Source organism: Pteropus medius, unplaced genomic scaffold (genome assembly GCF_902729225.1).
Source record: "Pteropus medius unplaced genomic scaffold, Ma_sr-lr_union100, whole genome shotgun sequence".
Lineage (NCBI taxonomy): Eukaryota > Metazoa > Chordata > Mammalia > Chiroptera > Pteropodidae > Pteropus > Pteropus medius.
Window position 1 is genome coordinate 24509212 of NW_024340696.1, and position 21752 is coordinate 24530963.

At 36.4% G+C, this 21752-nt stretch overlaps 1 protein-coding gene and 1 long non-coding RNA gene across 3 annotated transcripts in view; one reads left to right on the plus strand and one right to left on the minus strand.

Moving 5' to 3' along the window:
* Positions 1-16368, plus strand: LOC120607820 (uncharacterized). 2 transcript variants are annotated; one of them, XR_005654243.1, is made up of 4 exons: positions 1-132; positions 3321-3369; positions 6262-6350; positions 16350-16368. It is a non-coding gene; the product is annotated as an uncharacterized LOC120607820 (long non-coding RNA). The 2 variants fall into 2 exon arrangements; XR_005654241.1 differs by lacking the exon at positions 16350-16368 and having other exon boundaries at positions 6262-10544.
* POPDC3 (popeye domain cAMP effector 3) overlaps positions 15425-21752 on the minus strand; it is a 16290-nt gene continuing 9962 nt past the window's right edge. Inside the window, exons 2-4 of the mRNA XM_039869532.1 lie at positions 18659-19389; positions 17292-17400; positions 15425-16244 (exon numbers count right to left, since the gene is read on the minus strand). Coding sequence (XP_039725466.1) covers positions 15963-16244; positions 17292-17400; positions 18659-19143 — 876 coding nt within the window. The 5' untranslated portion in view covers positions 19144-19389 and the 3' untranslated portion in view covers positions 15425-15962. The remainder of the gene's footprint in view (positions 16245-17291; positions 17401-18658; positions 19390-21752) is intronic.

The window sequence follows — 21752 nt, forward strand, 5'->3', positions numbered from 1 at the left end:
CAAGCCCGCCCTGATGCTGCGGGGGCCACGCGGGAGAGACTTTTGACACGAGACACTGTTTCGTTTTCAAAGAAGGAGAGTATTTATCCGGAATTTGCGTTCCTATGGCGGTGCAGGGCCCTCTACTGTAAGGTAACTCCGCCGTATTTGCCATGTAAATTTGGTAGGTTTGGGACCATAAATTGGTAAACAAGATATGAAAGTATGCTCCAATCAATCTTTACTGTTTATAGAAGACGACTATTTTGGGTAAGAAATACAGGGCAAAATAATGAAGAGTTGGAGTGAGGGGAGGGATTAGAGGACAAAAAAAGGAGATTAGCTGGGCATTCAGTTTCCACCCAAAGTGTCCCATTGTGAGGTAGAATTTGTGCTTATTATTAGAATCTGAGGTCGCTTATTCATGCCAAGCATGATCTAAATATAAAAAGGACCACAGGTACATTATAAAGTGAGTAACCGGAAGTGCTTACTTGCCATATCTCACCAGTTGGGTGGCAGTGCGGCATTGTGTTCAAGACCATGTAGTGTTGGGCGGACCAGTTTTGAATCCTGTCTCTGCTACTAGCAAGCTGTGTAACCTTGAGGGAGTTACTTAGCTTTTCTATGCCTCATTTTCCTCTTTTGTACTGTGGGACTGCTGCTGCTGCTGCTAATTGCACCTGTACCTCGAAAGATTGTTTTGAGGACTAAATTATTTTACACACACACACACACACATACACACTTGTGTGTGTATGGCTTAGAATGGTACATAGTACATAGCAAATTCTATTATATGTGAATATATGTTATACTTATAAAGCTCCTCTAACATGTTTGAAATTATAAAGCTCCTCTAACATGTTTGAAAAGCTCCTCTAACTATACAAGATTAGTTTTCAAAGCCACTTATTCAGAATCTGTTTCTTTCTAGATGTCTACCTGACATTTTGGTAGCTACCACTAAATATATTTTAAGATGTAGATATAATAATAAATGCATGCAAAGATTTTGCGTGGATATTCATTAGAGGGTGACTTATAATAATGAATCCTAGAAATAACCTAAATTCTAACCATAGGAGACTGATTATAGGACATCCAATCTTGTTCTAAGCAACAATTAAAAATAATTTATAGAAAGATAATAGAGACATGATAATGTCTATTAATTATAGAGAATAGAGGTTAGCAAACTATGGCCCAAAGGTCAAGTGCACTGCCCAGTTTTGTATAGCCCTTGAACTAAAATTGTTTTTGCATCTTTTAATGGTCGAAATAATCAAAAGAAAAGTAGTATTTCATGACATGAAAATTATATGAAATTCAAATTCAGTGTCCATAAAGTTTTATTGGAACCCAGCCACCTCATTCATTTATCACCGCTTCTGTGCTACAAAGACAGCATACAGGAGTTGCCAAAGAAACCATATGACCTTGCAAAGCCTTAAATGTTTACTGTCTGGTTCTTTACTGAAAAAAGTTTACTGCCCCTGATATGGAGTATACTTTGTGCCAGTCACTGTTTTAAGTGGTTTAGATTTATCAGGCCACTGAATCTTCACAGTGGACCTATGAAGAAGCAGTTACTATGTTTATCTCCATTTTATAGATGGGAATCTGAGATGAGAGGTTGAGTAACCTGCTCAGGGTCACACAACTAGTGAGAAGCTGAGCCAGGATATGAACCAGGAAGTCTAGTTCCAGAACTTGGACTCTTGTCTACTAGCTACACAGTTTCTGCCTCCTTCTAACTCTAGCTACACTGTCTCCCATGGAAAGATGTTAGATAGAAAAAGGTGAGTTACAAGAGTGTATAGAATATTACAAATCATCCAAGATGATAAGCACTAAAATGCTTTTTTATCTTCCTTACCTCTGAGTGATGAGATCGTAAATGATTTTTCTTTTTTTTTCTTCCTCCTTCTTTCCATCCCACCCTTCCTTTTTTCTTCCTTCCTTCCTCTCTCGCTCTTCTTCCAATGCTTCCTGGTTCCCCTCCTTCTTCTCTTGCTAAATGTTCTACAATAATTATGCATGCTACTTTACAATAGTGTAATATACTTTACTGACAGGAAAGCCAGACTCCAGAGGTATGGTTATAGAGTCAGCTGTTACAAGACATGTTCACTCCTTACCTAGCAGGATAGGATACCTGTAAGGCATTTAGGTCGTATAAAGATTGCATACTTTTACAAAAGAGCACTGGATTCAGTATCATGAGACTTGAGTCTTGGCCTGTGATAGAGCCTGTGTTTTCTCTGAGTCTATGTTCCATGGAAAGAGGAGACTGAACTAAACCTAAATCTAAATCCTTCACTATAACCAATTCAAGAATTAAAAACATTATTTTATATTTAAATTCCTTATCACTGACATATGAATACTAGCTCTATAAAATTCAAAATAATAATTCTAAGCACAGAAAGTTGGTTTGGGGAATGACTTAGGCTGCTTGGTCTCCTCCTGCTGGTTATGGAAAGATCAGATTGAAGATTTGGAGCACTATTTGAAAACTAATATGATGCAAGGAGGTAACTTGCACAGATGTATATAATGAAAAGGATACACGGCATAAATAACAAATTATAGGGAAGCATGTCTCCTCTGCAAAAACTGACTAGTACAGCTTAGCTTGCCATAAACAATTATTTCTACCTCTATTTTTCTGTGGGCATCCAAGTCTGCTTTTGGACAAAACTTTGATGAGATTTCAAAGTTCAGATAGAATAAGTTTTGTGAAAATAAAACAAGACCCGAGGGAGTCATTGGTTTTAAAACTATGTAGCTTTATCTTTCTTATTTACACTGCCTATGGTTTACATCAAGGTAGACCTTCTTTCAACTGTTACTCCTACTCACAGAAAGACCATAGCTTCTTTTGATACGGTCTCATAGCAGACAGTTCTAGTCAAACATGGATTATTAAACAATGATTTAATTAGATTCTTTTCGTACCTAAGTTCCTCTCATTAAATGTTACATTATTTCATTGACCAGTTTGACAGCCAACCTCACTGATTATTTTAAATTTTTTCCTTTTAAAAAAATTAATAGACTTTTTTTGTTAGAGCAGTTTTAGGTTTATAGATGATCAAGCAAATAGTATAGAAAATTCTCTTTCTCAGCTGTTCAATTTCCCCTCTTATTAACATCTTGCATTAGTGTGATACATTGTCACAATTGGAGAATAAATATTGATAGAACTTTTTAAGAAGAGTTTACATTAGAGTTCATCTTTATGTTGTACAGTCCTGTGGGTTTTGCCAAATGTATGATGTCATGTATTCACCTACATATGACATAATAAGAAATATATATTTGGTTTCTTCTTCTAGTTCCTGACACAGAGTTCCTGAAATCCGTGTAATTTCCTGGATGATAGAGGTGGTTTGAGCATCCTTTGTTCTAATATTTAGTCTGTGTCTTCCAATTGCTGTCACAGTGCTCCTAAAACTTTTGTAATTCCCAAGTGATGGGATGATGAGAACATCTTACACAGAGCTCCTAAATCCCTTGGAATTTGCTGGGTGATGGGAGTGTATTTGTTCTAATGAGATGATTCTGGGTGGGATCCCAGGTAGCTTCAGGATGGGTCCTGAGAGGCAGAAAGGCTAAGCCATGCATGATAAGAAGCTTGGCACTCTCAGCCACACTCTTTGTTCTCTGGAGATTGAATTAATAACTGATCATACCCGTGTGACAAAGCCTCCATAAAAATCCCTAAACTGAGGGGTTCGGAGAGTTTCCAGGTTTGTAAACACATCTATGTGCTGGGAAGGCAGTCCACCCCAACTCCACAGGGACAGATACTCCTGTACTCAGGAACCTTCTGGACGGTGTCCTATGTACCTCTTCATCTGGCTGTTCATTTGTATCCTTTATTATACCTTTTATAATATAATCAGTAAATGTGTTTCCATGAGTTCTGTATGAGTTGTTATAGAAAATTATTAAACCTGAGGACAAGGTTGAGGGAACATCAATTTATAGCTAAGTCAGACATGGAAATGAGCCCTTTACCTGTGGAGTCTGCACTAACTCTGGGTAGTTAGTGTCAGAATGGAATTGTAGGAAACCCATTTTGTTGTGGAGAGCTAGAGACCTAGTTGGTGTGGGGAAAACCCCCACATATTTGATGTCTGAAGTGTTATGAGTAGAGGAAACAGTTTTCCTTTGGTAATGACACGTAGCCACCATTATAGTATCATACCTGATGGTGTCGCTGCCCTAAAAATCCTGTGCTCTATTTATTCATTGCTCTTCCTCCTCCTCTCCCTAACCCCTGGCAAGCACTGATTTTTTTTTTTTTTTTTTTTTTTTTGCTGTATCCATAGTTTTGCCTTTTCCAAAATGTCACATGGTTGGCATCATATAGACTATTGACTTTTCAGATTGGCTTCTTTCACTAAGCGATATGCACTTAAGGTTACTCTATGTCTTTTTGTGTCTTGATAGCTCATTTTTTAAATCACTGAATAATTTTTCAGAGTATGGAGGTACTATAGTTTACCCATTCACCATTTTTAAAGAACATCTTGGTTTCTTCCAGTTTTCGGCAGTTATGAATGAAGCTGCTATAAACAGTTCTGTGCAGGTTTTTGTGTGGACATATTTTCAACTCGAGTAAATACCAAGGAGCACAATTGCTGGATAGTATGGTAAAACTATGTTAACCTTTTAAGAAATTGTCAAACTATTTTCCATAATAGCTATACCATTTTCCAATCTCACCATCAGTGAATGAGAGTTCCTGTTGCTCCACATTCTTGCTAGCATTTGGTATTACCAGTTTTGGGAATTTTAGCCATTCTAATAGGCGTTTTTCACTTTTTAAACCGACTCGGTTAATTTATTCAAAATAAGCAAACAGGTTATGCACTGAACAGGTGTTTTGTATCTTGGCTAAATAAAAAACAAGAAACAACATCTCAAAGCAAAGGGGTGTAATCTTTTATGTTATTGTTATATCCCCAGGCCCACAGTCTGAAAAATGTTTGAAACAATGTCTAACTAGTTCTAATACTAAATTCGGGGAAAAGATTTCTTTAAAAAGTTGAATTAAATTTGATTCATTGAACAAAGATCTCTTACCAAAGGGTTCATTCAACAACTCTTAAAAGAAACAAAATACAACTAAAATGTAAAAAAGTGACCTGGAACATTAAGAGGGCAGTGAATTATGTAGGAAGTCAAAAGAATGGGGGCTTTGGAATTATCAGCTGAGTTTGTACCATGGTTTTATATTTAATAAGCTCAGAAAGTTAAATTTTTATCAAGCCTTTCTGAGCCTCAATTACTTGTATGTTAAACTGGGAAAATAATTCGTAGTTGATAGGATTATTTCGTCCTTTAGGGACTATGTTTTTAGAAACGCTTGGCATTCAGCTTTTGGTAACTTAATTGTACATCTCTTCTATCCCCCTTCTAGTGCTCTGCACATGGTACACAATCAATAAAAGTTATTAGAATTTCAGTCATCAAAATTCCCTAATCAGATAAAATAGTTAAAATATTATATAAACACATAAAATAACTACGATGTAGTTTCGTTTTCTATGTATTTGTTTGTTTTAAATAGATGGAATATAACATGCACAAGACCAATGTTTCAAATAAAATTTGTTAAAATTGCAAGACTTTGGCACATGTTAAAATTTCCAATGGTCTGGGATTTCCTTGGAGTAGCCAGAAATGAGATATAGACTTCAAAAGCAAACTCATGAAATATGCAGTAGTATAGATTCTAGAAACTGGGCACTTGGCAGAGCTAAGTTACAGTAATTCATCATCTTGGGGTTGGCAGAAATGCGTGTATAGTGACTATAATGTCCAAAACTAGAGGCCTGATATTTGCTTTGTGTATTCTTCCACGTATAGATTTTCTTCTAAAACGGAAGAGTTGAATTTGTGAATTGTTGTTTTTAAATATTGACAGTAACAAATGAAGGCCATAGATGAAGCATTTAATAAGATGTCCTAACTTTTTGGAAAGTTATTTCAAAGAGAAGAAATTTAATTTATTATAAGTAACTCAGAATATTATAAGTAACAGAATCATTTTTTTTTAATGTGTGGAAAGAGGATCAGAGTAGTAGCTCTGAATTCACAATCAACCCCAAAGCCTCAAAGATGGAGCTCAGGTTGGATCCACAAAACAAAACTGGATCCAGGGTCCAGGTAGATCCCTCACCTCCCCCATGCCAAGCAGGTTCAGAAGTCTGGCACCAACCACTGTGATGACCTCTCTTGAGTTTTGTTCTTTCTCAAAATTCCCAGACCCTTGAAGCCTATCTATGAATCCCAAGTTAAGCACTTCTGCTTTAAGAGAAGAGAAATGCAACAACCCGAGGATGACACTTTTAAAGGTACTGTTTTTTAAGTGTGTAAATAATTTCTTTATATGAGGTATCTGGTGGTTGGAAAGTTGTTAATAATAGAAAAATAACTTTTGGCAGTTCTTAATAACATGCAATCCGATGGTATAGATATGATTTTAATTGAAAGCAAAGCCATGGAATGACTTAATCTGTATCTGGTGAGAGAAGAACTTTTGATCATAGAGTTTCTAAGCAATATCATTCTGATATATAATTAATTCTCAAAAAGGGCTGGTTTTGGAGGCAAATGTGAGGTCTGATAATGGCCAACCTGGTAATTGACATCAACTAAAAGCAAAAACCCTAAGCAACACACTATAAAATTGAATAATAAAAAAAGTTGGGAATAATAACGCTGCCATTTAGCATTAATTGATGTGTAAAAGCACTCAGAGTTCCCAGGAGAAGAGAATTATTTAAACGGTAATTTTTATTATTACTACTACTTAAGTTATTGTAATAAATTTATGAAAATAAGATACCATGCTAGTTTAATGCATATATAAACCCTAATAGAATATTTATGAGCCATATACCAGCAGTTTTATCTTTAGGCATTAAAAAAATAGTAAACAAGATGGAACATTTCTTTAGTCTAAGATTAAGTATATTAAGGACAATTTAGAACCACACAAAACAATTATGATATTGGATTTGAAAACTACAGAGACCCTCATAGTCTTTCACAGGAGAAAAAAGGTTGAGTTTTGAAAAGATATGGGTTTTATAGTCATCAAGTCTCTTTGTAGAGTGTTGGAAGAATAGAATACCTTGGGTACAAATTTTCCAACGGGACACCATTTTGGTTTATATGCCATACGCAAAACTATTCTTATGCAGTTTTATTGCCCAGTGTAGGGATTTCTTCATATTTTTTACATCAACTATACCACTTTAAGTTATTTGAAAAGAAGTGTAATGAATTTATTATAAGCTCAGAAAATGGCATCTATAAGCAACAGAGAGTTCCAGTGCGAGTCAAGAAATCTTGCAGATGATTTCATATAACTGTTTAATGAATAAATAAAACTTCTAATACCTAGAAAATTGTAGTTGAATAGAAAAAAGTCTAGCGGAAAATATTACTCTTAATGACCATTATAAGATGCTATATGATGAAACCATTAAAATGCCTTGGCATTTCCTACTTACTTTATTAATGATTTAATTTGTTGGCAAGTGTTTTAAAGTGATGTTACAGAACTATCAGAGCAGTTAGTTTTTATCTCTATTATAGCTTTTATCACTTGCCACCTTTTATATATTTATGTACAAGTCTTAGTTCTTCCTCTTAGTCATAAGTTTCTGGATGGTAGGAACTGTGTCTGATTTATCTTCCATAGCTCTAGCACGTGATTTGCATATATTTGAAACTCAGTAAGTAATAATTGACGGAATAATTGAGTGCATTTGCTTTCAAGTATTATTCTTAAATAGATAAATAGTAAATATTTTTTTATCGTGTTTTACAATTTAAATTATTATGAATGGGGAAAGTACAGAAGAAGTATATACCACATGTTAATAGAAATTGGGTTAGAACAGTGGAATTATTTTTTTTTATTTTTCCAACTTGTTTATAGTATAGTCATACTATCTTTTTAAAGGAAGGAATAAATAAAAACAAAGTTACACTTAATATTCTACTAGATTAAACATCACTTTATTAGAATTATGGTGACCTCTCTACCATAATAGTGACACTCTACTCCCCTGCTCCTCTGATACTCCCCATCACCATCTGCCTCTCCTCTCTCTTCCCCTCTAACTGATATTAATAATGAAACAAGAAAACGTTGTAAAAGATAAGTTAGGAAGGAATAAGAAGAGTTGATGGTTTAACCCTGAGATGCATTGATTTATTCATTTAGAAACAGTGAGTGGGAACTGCCTGGTGTCAGGCTGCAGCAGTGCGGGAATAATGCAGAGACCTCACTGTCAGAGGCAAAGATAGAACCAGCCATACTCTAGGGCCATCAGCTTAGATGCCCAGAGACCAAGTGGCCAAGCAACATTGCAGTGGATAAAGGGAGAACTCAGAGGACAGAGGTCAAAGCACCTCTCCTGCTCTGCCGTAAAGCTTTGTAAACTTGCCCCCTGGAGCAAGGAGAGAAACACAAAAAGAAAGACTGAGGGATTCATTTTGAATGACCGTTTAAAATGGAAAGAAACTACTTTTAAGTTCTAGAATCAAGTGTTTTCTGACATTACTGGGAAGAGGGTGTGAAAGAGTGAGATCAATGGCAGGTTAAAGAAAGATGCATTTTGTATGTATCTGATGAGTATCTCCTCAATTGATACCAGTTGCACATTTTATTCATTTTTTTCAAAAAATAATTTAAGGAGATTTGCTATGTACCAGGCACTAGGCCAGGGGTGATTTTTGCACAGCAAAATAGAAGTATGGAGACTGGCTTTAGGCGAAGTGAGAGGAGCTCCTAAAGTATAAATTTTTGAGAAAAAGGAAATATGAAAACCAGTCTAAGCTAAATCATCTTGCAGATTTCCAAACTAAAGAGTGATTTTGGAACCTGAAAACTGATAACTGTGCATTCTAAACAAGTGTGCTCAAATTCACTTCAGCAACATCAGGAAGAAAAATGTGGCTTTGAACATCAGTTAAGGAATGATAGTTCTGCATCACACAGGAAAAAAATGACATTTTACAGGTCTGACATTTTATTTCATGATAATACTGCCAATGGTATTGCATCATTGAAGCCAAATTGGGAGGGGGATTCAGTGTTAAAATTCAGATACAGATTTAAGAACAAATGCAATTACTTTCCTTTTACTTGACAAATATTTACAAAGCAACTACCTTGTGTCAGGCACTGTTCTCAAACAGTGAACGAGATGTAGACTAGTAGGAGAAATCCTTTTCTCAGAAAAAATAGATATGATGCTGGTGCACTGGCTAAACTTTTATCTCAAATTAACCAATTTATATCCCGCAGTAATACCCTGTTCTTCAGAAGCCCTCACTTATATACAAGAAAAATATCATCTCTATCTTAGAGACCTTACTTGCTACTATTTGAAAAAGCTTCAGTTACAAAGTTTCACTGTACCTAAAATATTATTCTGTCTTTAAAGAAGGAGAGAAACAGCACTACAAGGGGCACTGAATTAATTTACCTATAAGTCGGGGAGGTGACACATAAAGTTCGGTGGCCTGAGAAAAGGAAAGATTCTCAGTAAAATTTCTGGAAAGATCTCAAATGATCCATATCTGAAATATCTGAAATGAAATTGGACAGATCCAAAATTTGAAGAGCCTACTTAAACTGCATTAAAGAAGCTTGGCAATGCTCTTTCATTATATAAACTTATAGCCATTTTATTAGCATTACATTTAATTACACATTTTACTTGTAAACCACATTTGAGCTCAAGCTAATCGCTGATGATTTGGAAGAAAGGTTCATTTTTGGATAATGTTCCTTGTACTAGACTAACAAAATCAGTAGAAGTGTAATAGCTTTTTGGCTTTGAGTTTTCTTTCATTTGAGATTGGGGACATTTTAGTTCTCTTCAAGTCACTTAGGAACACCTTGATCAGTGTAGCGTGAAAAATGCAAGGACACTAATTTGGAAGAAGTGGCTTAAGTTGGGTGTCACCATTTACTGTGATTCAACCTCTTTAGACTTTATCCATGAAATGGAATTCTTCCAAGGAACAAGCAGATTAAATCATGTATAGGCACATGCTTTGTAAACTATAAAGTATTAAATACGTGAAGTATATTGTTTTGGAATTATATAATTTGGGCAATAATGTTATATTTAATAAGAGTAGTAATCTGAAGTTAGATGACTCAAAACATCTGCTATTATATCAAGTAGAGCTAAAATCCTACTATAAAATTATGTAAAAACAAGTATTATTGGTATCCTATAAATAAAATAAAATTACATTTATTTAGATTACCAAAGCTTGAATTGAAATAAAGGGAAAAATGATAATTTGGTACACAAATTATCAGTTCTTAAGGGGAAAAAGAAAGTTTCCTGTCAACCTTTAATAGCTACCAGTTTTTAAAACTAGTCAAATTTAGCAAAATAATAAAACTTCGAATTATTTTCAAATCATGCTGATATATGCAAATGTACAATCCAGCATTAAAATAATGGTAATACTCATGATAAGATGACTAAGAGCTAAAGTAACTAATATTTCAATCTTGCCACACCTTTCTATTATTGTAAGAGTTTTGGCCTTAAAGTAATACACAGTTCTATCAAATTAAACTTGTATTTTATTATAATAAGTCTATGTAATACCAATATTTTATTTGTATGTTTTATTGATATGTCCGTATTAAATTTTAGTAGAATGAAGAAAATAATGGAATTAATTGGGCCCATTGATTTCTCTAATTTCTATAAAAACTCTTTTACTAAAAAACATTAATTTGGGAACACCATTTCTGAAGGTTAATTTCTTCTATAATCATGTGCAATATAGTGGAACATGCAACTCAGAAAGTAGAGTCGAGGGGTGACTCCATAGTGTAGTGGTTAGCACATTTGCTTTACAAGCAAGAAGGTCCTGGGTTCACACCCCAACTGGAGCCACGGACCAACCAGGCCCCAGGTGGAGCCACTGACCAGGCCCCGGATGCTCGCAGCAAGCCTGTGGGAAGAGATGCCCCACCTTCAGAGATCCAGTTCTTAAGGGGAAACAGCAACATCCATAGGTCAGGGGTGGAAGGAGGGAGGAGAATTAAAAGAGGTGGAGGGGAAAAATGTAGAGTCAAATGCCACATATATATTTATGCCCTTGGTCAAACCAGGAGTCTGAAGTACATAATGTTGTATAACGTGTTGCTCTTATAATAATATGTACTGTCTGCCTAGTATGTTTTTCTGTGGCTCTTGTCAGCTTAGTTGAGGGATTTCACTTTGTAACTGGCTCTGTCAACTCAATTCGGTTTTTCTGGTTCTGTGCAATATAACAGTATGACACTCAGAGCTTATCCAGATGAGCAGAGAGCAAATAAATTTCGTTCTGCTTCTCTGTTGAAGACGAGAGAAAATTCTTCACCCAGTAAGTGCTTACATAGCAAACATCAGACTATTCTTTATGGTAGATTAATCTCGGGACCATAGATGGTGCAGAATCCAGGACAAATCATGCTGCTCCCTTCTCATATTTGCACAGAGGTCAGATCAGGTTCAAAAGAGTAGCCCCTGGGGGAACAAGAAGCCTCCAAATGTCGAAGTAAAGGTTGTGCAAGAGGGGCCTGCAGCCTCCTTGGCACCTCCAACTTGCCTTGGTGCCTGGTGTGGAGATATTTATGCGTGATTTTAAGCCACTCTCTTTACCCCTCAGGCGACTTCTCAGAGTCCTTTCTGACTACGAAATTTAGGGCAGAAAAATCACACAGCAATCACCCCAGTTTCTTCAAGCCCTAGGGACAACTCTTAGCCAGGGCCAGCTTCATGGGCATGTGACCTATACAGTCACAAAGAGCCCCAGGCTTACAAAAGCCTCACATTTGGTTTAATGTTCTACTGTCTGGATCTTGAAATTCTTAATACTTTTTAAACAAGGTGCTCCATTTATTTATGTATATACAGATCTTGTATACAAAGCCATAAAGCATTTTTAACACAAGAAAACAACCAGTTCTTCATTTTATTGCATTCTTATCAATAATAAATGAATCAAAGGAATTTAGGGCTGGAAACAATTAGGTTGAGATGAAAACAAGCCCAATTTTTAATAGATGTTAAATTTTAAGTGCACAGCAATATTGTACTTTAGGAGTACTTTTCCAGGATATCAGTGGTTTTGTTAGGTAGCTAGTCAGAATGAGTGACAAGGGGGAACAAAGGAATAGGGGCCCAGCCTAGAGACCGCCCAAAGAACACCCCAGTGGTAGTAGAATTCTGGGGTAGCATGTGCACTCTAGGCAAAGTTATTGCCTAGTGTCATTCAGGTGTCAATCAAAATGACCTCACTTGCCAATCACCTAGGAATGCCTTTGGAACACTCATCACGGCCCAATTAGAAGGCACATTATCCCACTTCTGGGCCCTTTTTTTGCCCTTCTGGGCTCTCCTCCCTTTTTGGTGACGTTTTTTGACTTTTTTACCCTTTTGTAGCAATTTTGGCCCCATTGTGCCTCCTTGGGACATACTTCGTCTTTCTAAAATATACTTTTAATAAAACTATTAAATCTCAATGACCTGTGATTCTTCACTGCTGTTATTTGAGGAGGAACCGAGGAAAAATGCTAACTACATGTCTGTGCCATCGTTATCCCTCTCCCCACTGCCATTGGGGCGACACCGAACTCTGATTGACCCCAATGGTGACAGTTTCTTCTTTCCATGTAGGTTGATTAGAGTAGTTTGAGATGGTGAAATGTGGTTTGCTAGACATTTCAAACCAAACATGCAGAGTAGATACATAGAGGTCACTACAGGGTTTTAATTTTCTTTCTCTTTTGAAGAAAACCTGGGTGCAAACCAAGGTGTTGTATAATAGCATATCTGTTAATACCTAGGGATGGTGCTCGTCACACATCCTTTATCCTAGGATGTTTGCACTCCTTCCTCCTCATCCTGAAAATGTAGATTTCTGGAAAACTTGTATGTAAATTCTTCTCCCTCTGTCACAGAATTTGAGCCAAAAATCAAAATCCCATTTTTGTGTGGTTTTGATCTCTGTTGACTATTATGGTTAGAAAGCAATCTGATAATTAACCCCTGTTAAATTATTAGCTGGTACTAACTTAAGGTGTGACTTCTACTTAGGGTGTTTTATTTTGATATTTAATCCCACAAAGTCTTAAAGACTCAAAGGAATGAGTTTTCCCTGAGAGCCACTGCAAAGCCTACTCACAAGCCAGTGAATACTTACTGAAGGCCTTCGACTGCTCCAAGCAGAGAGCTGCCATTGTATGTGCTTGTAAGAGCTGCCCTTGATGGCCATGTGTGTCTGGGAGATGGAAGAACCCCTCCAACTATTCATTTAGTTCGTACCAAACTTAAATAGCTCAGTAGCTGATCCAGACTAATGATTCAGACCTTGTCACATTGTCCCACTTATGGCAGATGCTAAACATGCAGAAAAAGGACTGTATTTTGCATAACCCCAATACTTCTTTCCCCATCCTCCTTGCTGACTTTGCTTCCTAGGTCACTGAGAAAATAGAAGTAATTATGAGAGAACTTTTATAAGTTCCTACCACATTGCTCACTTGTCAGCAACTGTCCTCCCATATATTCTGCTCTCTCTCCTTACTGTTAATTGTCCATATTCTAGTTTAAGGTTACTGGATCCCATCACCACTCCCTTGCTCAAGATCATCACTCCAGCAATTCATCCCTTTTTTCTGGATCATTCTTATCAAGATACATATATGCCATATTTCTCTTTTCTTCAAAACAACAACAAAAACATCCTTTCTCTTGACCTCACTTCCTGCTCAGGCTACTGTTAATTTTTATTTCTCCTCATATCAAAACTCTTTGAAAAACTTACTTATTCTTGCTCTTCCAAATTCTTGCCTCTCATTTCCCCTCAATCTACTTCAAATTTTTGTCCCCAATTACTCCACTAAAACTGCTCCTGTCAAGTTCACCAGTGACTTCCATGCTGCTCTACCCAATGATTTATTCTCAGACCTCTTATCACTTGACTTGTCAGCCACATTTGTGACAGTTCATCGCTCCCTTCTTGAAACACTTTCTTCACTTGGCTTCCAAGACCGCATGCTCCTGATTTTCTTCCTACCTCACTAGCTGCTCCTTCTCATGTCTTGCTGACTTTTCTCCATCTCCCTGTTCTCTTAACAATGGAACGCCCCAAGGAAAGTTCCTTAGACCATTTTTCTTCTGAATCTACATTAACTTTGTAGGGCATCTCATTTAGTCTCATGGCTTTGAATATCATCTGTGAAATATTCTCAAATCTTTATCTCCCACCTAGACCTTTCTCTTAAACTCTAGACTCATCTCTTTACTTCGGTGTCTAGTTGGCATATCCCACTTAACCCTTCCAAGTCCCATTTGTCCCCCTTTCCCCCAGTCTATTCCCAGCAGGTTCACTTGTGTGATTCTATTAAAACAGAGGACAGATCACATTATTCTTCTATTTAAAATGCACCCGTGGCTTCTGGTCACTCCCAGAATAAAAGTCAAAGTCCTTACCATGACTTATTAGACCCCACCCAATCTGTTCCAAATGGTCTCTTTGCCTTCACTCCATAACACTCATCCTGCTCTAGCCATGCTGGCCTTCCACTGTTTCTGCTGAGGCCGAAAGGCTTTCTCATCTGCTCTCCTCTCTGCCCAGATTGCTCTTTCCCCATATATCTATGTGGATTGTTCCTTTGCCTCTTTCAGTCTTTGTTCAAACATTACCTTCTCTCTGAGGGCTTCCTTGACCACCCCCATTCAATTAACATGCCCCTTCAAATCCTCATTCCCTGATTTGTCTTTCACCGTGGTACTATCTCTTTCTAACATGAGTTTTTTTCTGATTTTTATTATTATTATTATTATTATTATTATTATCCATCTCTCTCACCTCCAGAATGTAAGCTCTATCAGGTGTGAGATCTCCATCCTGATGTATCCCCACTGCCCAGGTCTGCACCTGGAGCCATGGCAAGTGCTCAACACACATTTGTTATATGTATGATGACCTATCTTTCCACCAAAGAACATGGCCTGCATGTAATTAATCTTCAGAGGACTAGTTTTCCAAAGATAGGGACTGGACCTACCTGAGGATCTGTCTCTTTCTTAACCTCTTCCTTACAAAGCTGAAGGACTGTCTGTAAGGCGGACGTCTGTATTTGTGTGGTGGCTGGTGCATTCACTATGAGTCCCTCACTGTCCAGTCAAACCACTCACCTTGCCTTTTCAGCTGAACATGTGATGTTAAAATGCTGTGCAACATTTTTACTATTTGTTCATAGATATTCTTTTTACTCAGTAATTATGATGCAGCTTTGTTTTCCATGCAACGCCTCTTTTCAAATATGTTATTGTAAAGATTAAGCTGATGAATTATGTGTAGCAACAGAATAATCAAGAATGGCATGTTATCGTCTCTCGCATTTATTCTACTTTATAGTCAGATTAAATAACTTCACATTTAAAATAAATAATTGCTTCCCACCATAAGAGTACATCTTGCTTTCGTCAGAGGTTGTAGCAAAAAGTGAATGCTGGAAACACTGATGTGGATGGTAGCAATCCACTCTCCTGCTGAGAGCACTTACTGGCTGCTTCTAGAGAAGCAACGCCTAACTCAATAGGGCAAGACGAAAGATTTGAATAAATCTAAGGAAATACTTGAGAATGCAAGATTTCATTCTCCCAGTTCTGATGCAGAAAAAGAACAAACTGCTCATAGTTATTCCTCCCCGCCCCATTTATTCCAATAAGAAATACAGAAAAATTGGTAAAATTTATTCACAATGCAGAAGTTGAGATGAATAAAACAGCTGGCAATGGCAACTTGCCTCTGACTTGGATTTATAAAAATATCAGTGAGCTCAATTTTCTCTATTTTGCTATTTCATTTGGGGAATGATGAAGAGTGTCTTTTTTATAATTATAAAACTTCAGACTTTGATGTCATTTGTCACAATATTGTCTGGAATTCCGAAAATGTTCTATCAGGGGTGATCTGGGCATTTCTGGACTTGAAAGTTGGTAGAAGTTGGGTAACCGGATATCGTAGTGGTATCTTTTTCCTATATATACCCTGTCATTCAAGGCATAGAGTTTATCTGCAATGTCACTGCCAATTAAAACTGAAAACAGACGGGAGATGTAACGATGCTGAGCGAAGAGCAAATATAATTTCTTTCTTCTCCAAGACACATATCTACAATCAGTTTCTGCTGTGAGGGTTACCTAAAAAAATAAGACAATATACTAACAAAGATTAAGAAGCAAGAAAAGTTCTGCCACAATTTTTGTGCCCCAATTTTAAACGAATTTCCTTTCTGCTTTTTTTAGGTTAAAAAAGCCCGCTGACTCAAAATATATTGTAAAAATAGAAAACTACAAAATTTATTACTATATATAATTTATAACATGAATAATCACAACATTGTTTCCTTCTCCAATTTATGTTTCCTTAAGTTCATATATCTATATTTTGCATTTTATTGAAGTGAGAGCTATTTGATACTAAAAAATAATAAAGTTAACTAATGTTAGAGAAGTATTTCCAAGTCAGTCTTGAACACTGTGGTCATTTAACCTTAATCCAGTTTCATAGTACAAAATAGAATTTATTTACCTATTTTGCACATGTATATAAATTTGTATATGTATACATACACATACATTACATATAGGAAAACAGTATACCATAATAGATAGAGCCTGTTGAAATGATTATCTCTCAAAACTACCAGATGTGGCAGCAGAATAGTGACAGTAAGTTTAGCATTTTGTTACTAGAAAACAACTGTAATCCATCAGCATTTTAAATTTTAAAAATCACTTATTTTGAAATAAAGGCTGATTTTTTTTGTGTTCTTGTTGCTTTTCCAAATTGGCACAGTAGCAGTGTTTAGTTTACAGTCAAATCTCAATTAATTATATTTTAATTCCCATATATACAGTTAATTAAGCGAATGAAAATTTTAAAATATTTCTCATAGACTCCTTTCTATCATATGTAATGCCCATTCTTTTCCTTGTTGCTGGACCTATAAAGTGACATTAATCAGCCGCATTTTTTGTGCCCCAATTTTAAGTGAATTTCCCTTCTGCTTTTTTAGGGTAAAAGAGTTGAATGGCTTTGCGAAGTCATACACGCGAAGTACATTCCAAAGTTAAATATAAATTATTCCTATTAACTGCTGTTTTGTTTGTTTGCCTGTTTTTAAATAAACATTGTTTATCTGTTTGGAAGAGGCAATGTTCCTTGTGTGTCTAGTTACCCCTTACCTGGAAAATGCCTTCCTCTGTGGGTCTCAGCGAGTCCCATTCAGGAGAATCCAGGAACTGGAAGGGGAAAATGTAATGCAGAAATTCGCCATCAACTGTCACTCTGATCCTATCCAAACACAAAGAACAACATTTATGAGGGAAGGAGAAAGCCAGCACCTAATTAGGGGTGAGGGGAGGGAGCAGTAGTTCAGATCTCTGATGACCTTTTTGGCTATTAAACTTCGAAGAGGATAATATTAAATTCATACATTACGGTAAGTGACAAATCTCCTGTAAGACTCATTTACTGATATTCCTCACACAGTTAAGATTCTGGAATACTGGGCAAAATTCCAGAAAATTCATCAAGCTGTATACTTATGATATGTGCTCATGTATGTGTGTATATTACACTTCAATAAAAAATTTCAGTGCACTCAGCCAGATTTTAAATTAAGTAGAACACTGAAAAACATAAAGTACCACTGTAAATACCTCTGCAAATTAAATTTTTAGCCTTTTTAAAAACGTAATCACATTATTGTTTTCTTTCCCTAAACTTTGCTTTCAAAACAGTTGACCTTTGAACAACACAGGTTTGAACTGCGTGGGTCCACTTACATGGGGATTTTTTCAATAAATATCGTAAATACATTTTCTCTTTCTTGCGGTTTTCTTAATAGCATTTTCTTTTTTCTTTTTTTGTAAGAATAATTTTTCGTAAGAATGGTATATAATACATATAACATGCAAAATATGTGTTAATTGACTGTTTAAGTGATTGGTAAGGCTTCTGGTCAACAGTAGGCTATTAGTAAAGTTTCTGGGGAGCCAAAAGTTATAGGTGGATTTTTGACTGTGCGCAGGTCAGCATCCCCACCCCTGTGTAGTTCAAGGATCAACTGTATGTATATATATAAAATGAGGTGCACCCACTCCACTTCTAGCAAATGGGCAATTACTAGAAATTACTAAAAAGTTAATCATTATAAAATTTAGTGTTCTTTATTTAAAAAATGCCCTATGTGAGTCTATTTAAAATACTTCGCATGCCAGCGTAAGTATTGTATTAATTCAAGCTGGCATCATCTTCTTCTTGACTTTCAGTAATTAGTTTGAAAACACATAGCATATCCAGATAAACCAGTTCATACATTTGATTTCTAAGAAGAACTGTTATGGCTCTAGACTATTTCCTGCTTCCGGTAAATAATAGCATGTACTCTAAATATGTATGCCTATGAGTCACGTGTCCAGGGCTTTCTCATGCCTCAGGGTGTTAAATGCCACCCAGGACTGTGCTATGCTGATATAAAAAAATATAGCGGAAAGACAAGCTAAGGACTATTATAGAAGAAAGACATGCAAGCTCCAAGAGTACAAACCTTCCTGAAACAAGCAGAGAGAGTTTATCAATGGAAGTTTTCCCCTGCATGGCATAACAATGTTCCTTTTCCAAAGTAACCACTTCAGAGCTGAGAGCAATTGTTCTGAAGACAGGCAAAGAGGTCCCCAGAGGCTGGAAAAGGGAGCTGTACAACAGCTGAAATTCTCGGGCAAAGGTTATGCTGCGCACTTGATATGCAATATGAACAAACTGCATGAAGCAGATAACAAACAGTATAAAATTCCAGGAAAATATGTCGGCTGCACAGACATCGACCCAAGCCCAGACAGCAGAGCAGAGAAAACCCAACCCCAGCAAACTGAAGACATAAAGGAGTCCGAAGAATCCACTGCCACCCATGAAACCTACTACAAATAAAATACTGGCAAGATGATAAATGGCTCCTTCAGCCTCATGCTTCCAGCTTGTGCAGACTGGGTGTTCATCTATTAGGTTCTTCCATAAACTTGAATTTCTTTCCATGGCTATACTACTGTCTGGTTCACTTTTCTGTCGACATTAGATGATATCGAAGCAAGCGATTAAGTCCTTTGCTTTTCCATCATCAGAGTTTGGCTAAGTCTTCACAAAATCAGAGAAAGCCTGGAGGAGTTGTAGTGATTAAAGATTTGGTGTGTATGGATCTTGAAAAACTAAGAATCCCATACTATCTTCTAAGTTCATCTGGGCTCCTGATTTAGATCTAGGCCACAAATATTTTGTAGTTTCCTGTGCAAGAAAAAAAAAAAGGATCTAATTAAACAAGAAGAATTGAGAATATATTTAATGAATCACCGGCATTATTTATTCAAGTTTACCATCCATTTTCTATGAAGTTAGAAAATTTTAAGTGCCAATGCTGTCAAGTGGTAAATTTCTAGGATGTGAAAAGTATAGTTTTAGAATTATGCTTATTAGTAATAATAAATTACTTATAGAAATTTTAGAATTTGTTAGGATTATATAACTACATACTTTTCAAAGTAGCTAAGTGCTATAATCAGCTAGTCTCCGTAACAGTAGTTCAGGCACCTCAGATCACATGGGACAGTAACTAAATATGCAGATTCATAGATTGTTTCCAAGACATACTGACTCAGACTATGAGGGGGTGGGGCTATGTGTTGCTATTTTGAACAAGCTCCCCACATGATTTTGATGTGGCAATCCATGGCCTTCCATGGACCACCTTTTGAGAGATATGGTTTGACTTTTCAGATGAAGAATGTGAGGCTCAGAGAGGCCAAGTAATTTATCCCAGGCCACACAGTGATTAGTGGCAGAACAGAACTTCAGCATTTGAGCCTGTATGCTGGATCCCATCATGTGGCCTCTCCTGAAAGATGTTTTAATTTAGGCACTTAAAGGAGACTTAGTAAATAAATAAACATAAGGAACACATACTTAGGAGTTAAATTTTAAGAGCATGTAGTAGACTGTAAAAATGTTTAATGACTTAGATCAAAATTATTTGAGAAATATAAATTCAGTTCTACTTTACTATCTTAGAGGCTATTTCAGGTTAAAGGTTGCATGCACATAACTAAATAAATATTAAAATTCCTGCTACTTGCATATTTATTTACCAGATGGTCAAAATGTTATCGACTTGTTCCTCTGCACATATATTCCCTACCCTTTCAGCCAGATGGTAAAAATGCTAATATGTGATCTGAGTCAGGAGAGATTTAACCATGATGACAAAGCTGTAGGGTATGTATCATTTACCACCCGGTTTCTTAATAAATGGTTTCAATGTGAAGCATTCATTAGATTGGTTTTTAAAAGTCATAGCAACGTTCAAAACCTTTGAACTCGTATAGTGTTATTTTTGAGAGATTACTTCCAGAACACCTGTTAATAAACTATCAGGTATCGCAGATTTTGTTTCATAGAAAAAAATACACACTCAGAGGTGAAAATGACTTAGCCGAAGTTAAAAAAAGGAACAGTGTAACCACCAGCAGAACTACAAATGGAAATGAAGGAGCTGCTTTTGTTGAAGTTTCTGGTTTTTCACCTTGGATAGGGATTGTTTTCTTAGCAAATAATGACTTTTTAGAATGCCACCTAATGAATCATTCAAAAAAGGAAAAAAGAATAATGTCGACTCAGAACTTACAGCAATATTGTTAGTTTTACTCAACTTGCTTTCAAATACATTTCAAACATCCTGCATCCTTCTAATTATCACCCCCTGCACCCAACACTCTGAGATGATGAGATTCAAGGCAAACTGGCACACTAAACGTGTTTAATTTCTCCTCTTTTAAACAAAACACAAAATTATACGCTACTGGATATTCATAACAAAGAAAAAAATTTAAATATGAGTAATGAGAACTGTGAAATACCAGACTGTAAATGTCAATCTCTTCACTGTTTTACTTTTAAAACTAGGGCATTTTCAATGAATCCCTTCCTCAGGGTACCAAACACAGCTACTAAAGCCAATATTAAAAAGCACTGCTAGAGGAGCTCTGAACTTTGAACTTCCTTAAAAATTTATAATCCTCAAAAAAAATGTTAAAATAATGCTAATGGGGAAAGGCCACGTAAAATGTTTGTGGGAATTCAGAAGTGAGCTTATGGGACTCTTGTCCCCTTTAAATCTTGACTTGGGGGGATACACTGGGCCACCTACATTCCAGGAGTGAGATCCATTATGATTATAAGAGGAACTGTGCTTCTGGTCCTTTCTAGTCTGCTTCTGTTTCCATGAGCTGCTACCAAACCATCTTCTATCCTTGATACTGTATCACTGCCCTGATTACATGACTCCACACCCTGCCTTTCTCCACTTGGTGTGTTTTTATTCAGTCACCAAAACAGATGCATTTTGTTAGTGGAAAAGAAAGAACTGACAGGGGCAGGTGATGAGCATGAGTGTTCCTTTGGTATGTGCCAGCAGTACTATATGAATGTTGAACATGAATCATCAACCAGCTGCCTGCATTAAAGGCTTATAGGCCTTTAGTCATGTTTTTGGGTAAATAAACACTGGAATGTCAAAGTGGCACGAAGGATACCTTAAGCAACAAAATCAATCTTCCCTGAAAAAGAAGTTAGCACACAGAGATGCAAATGATGGA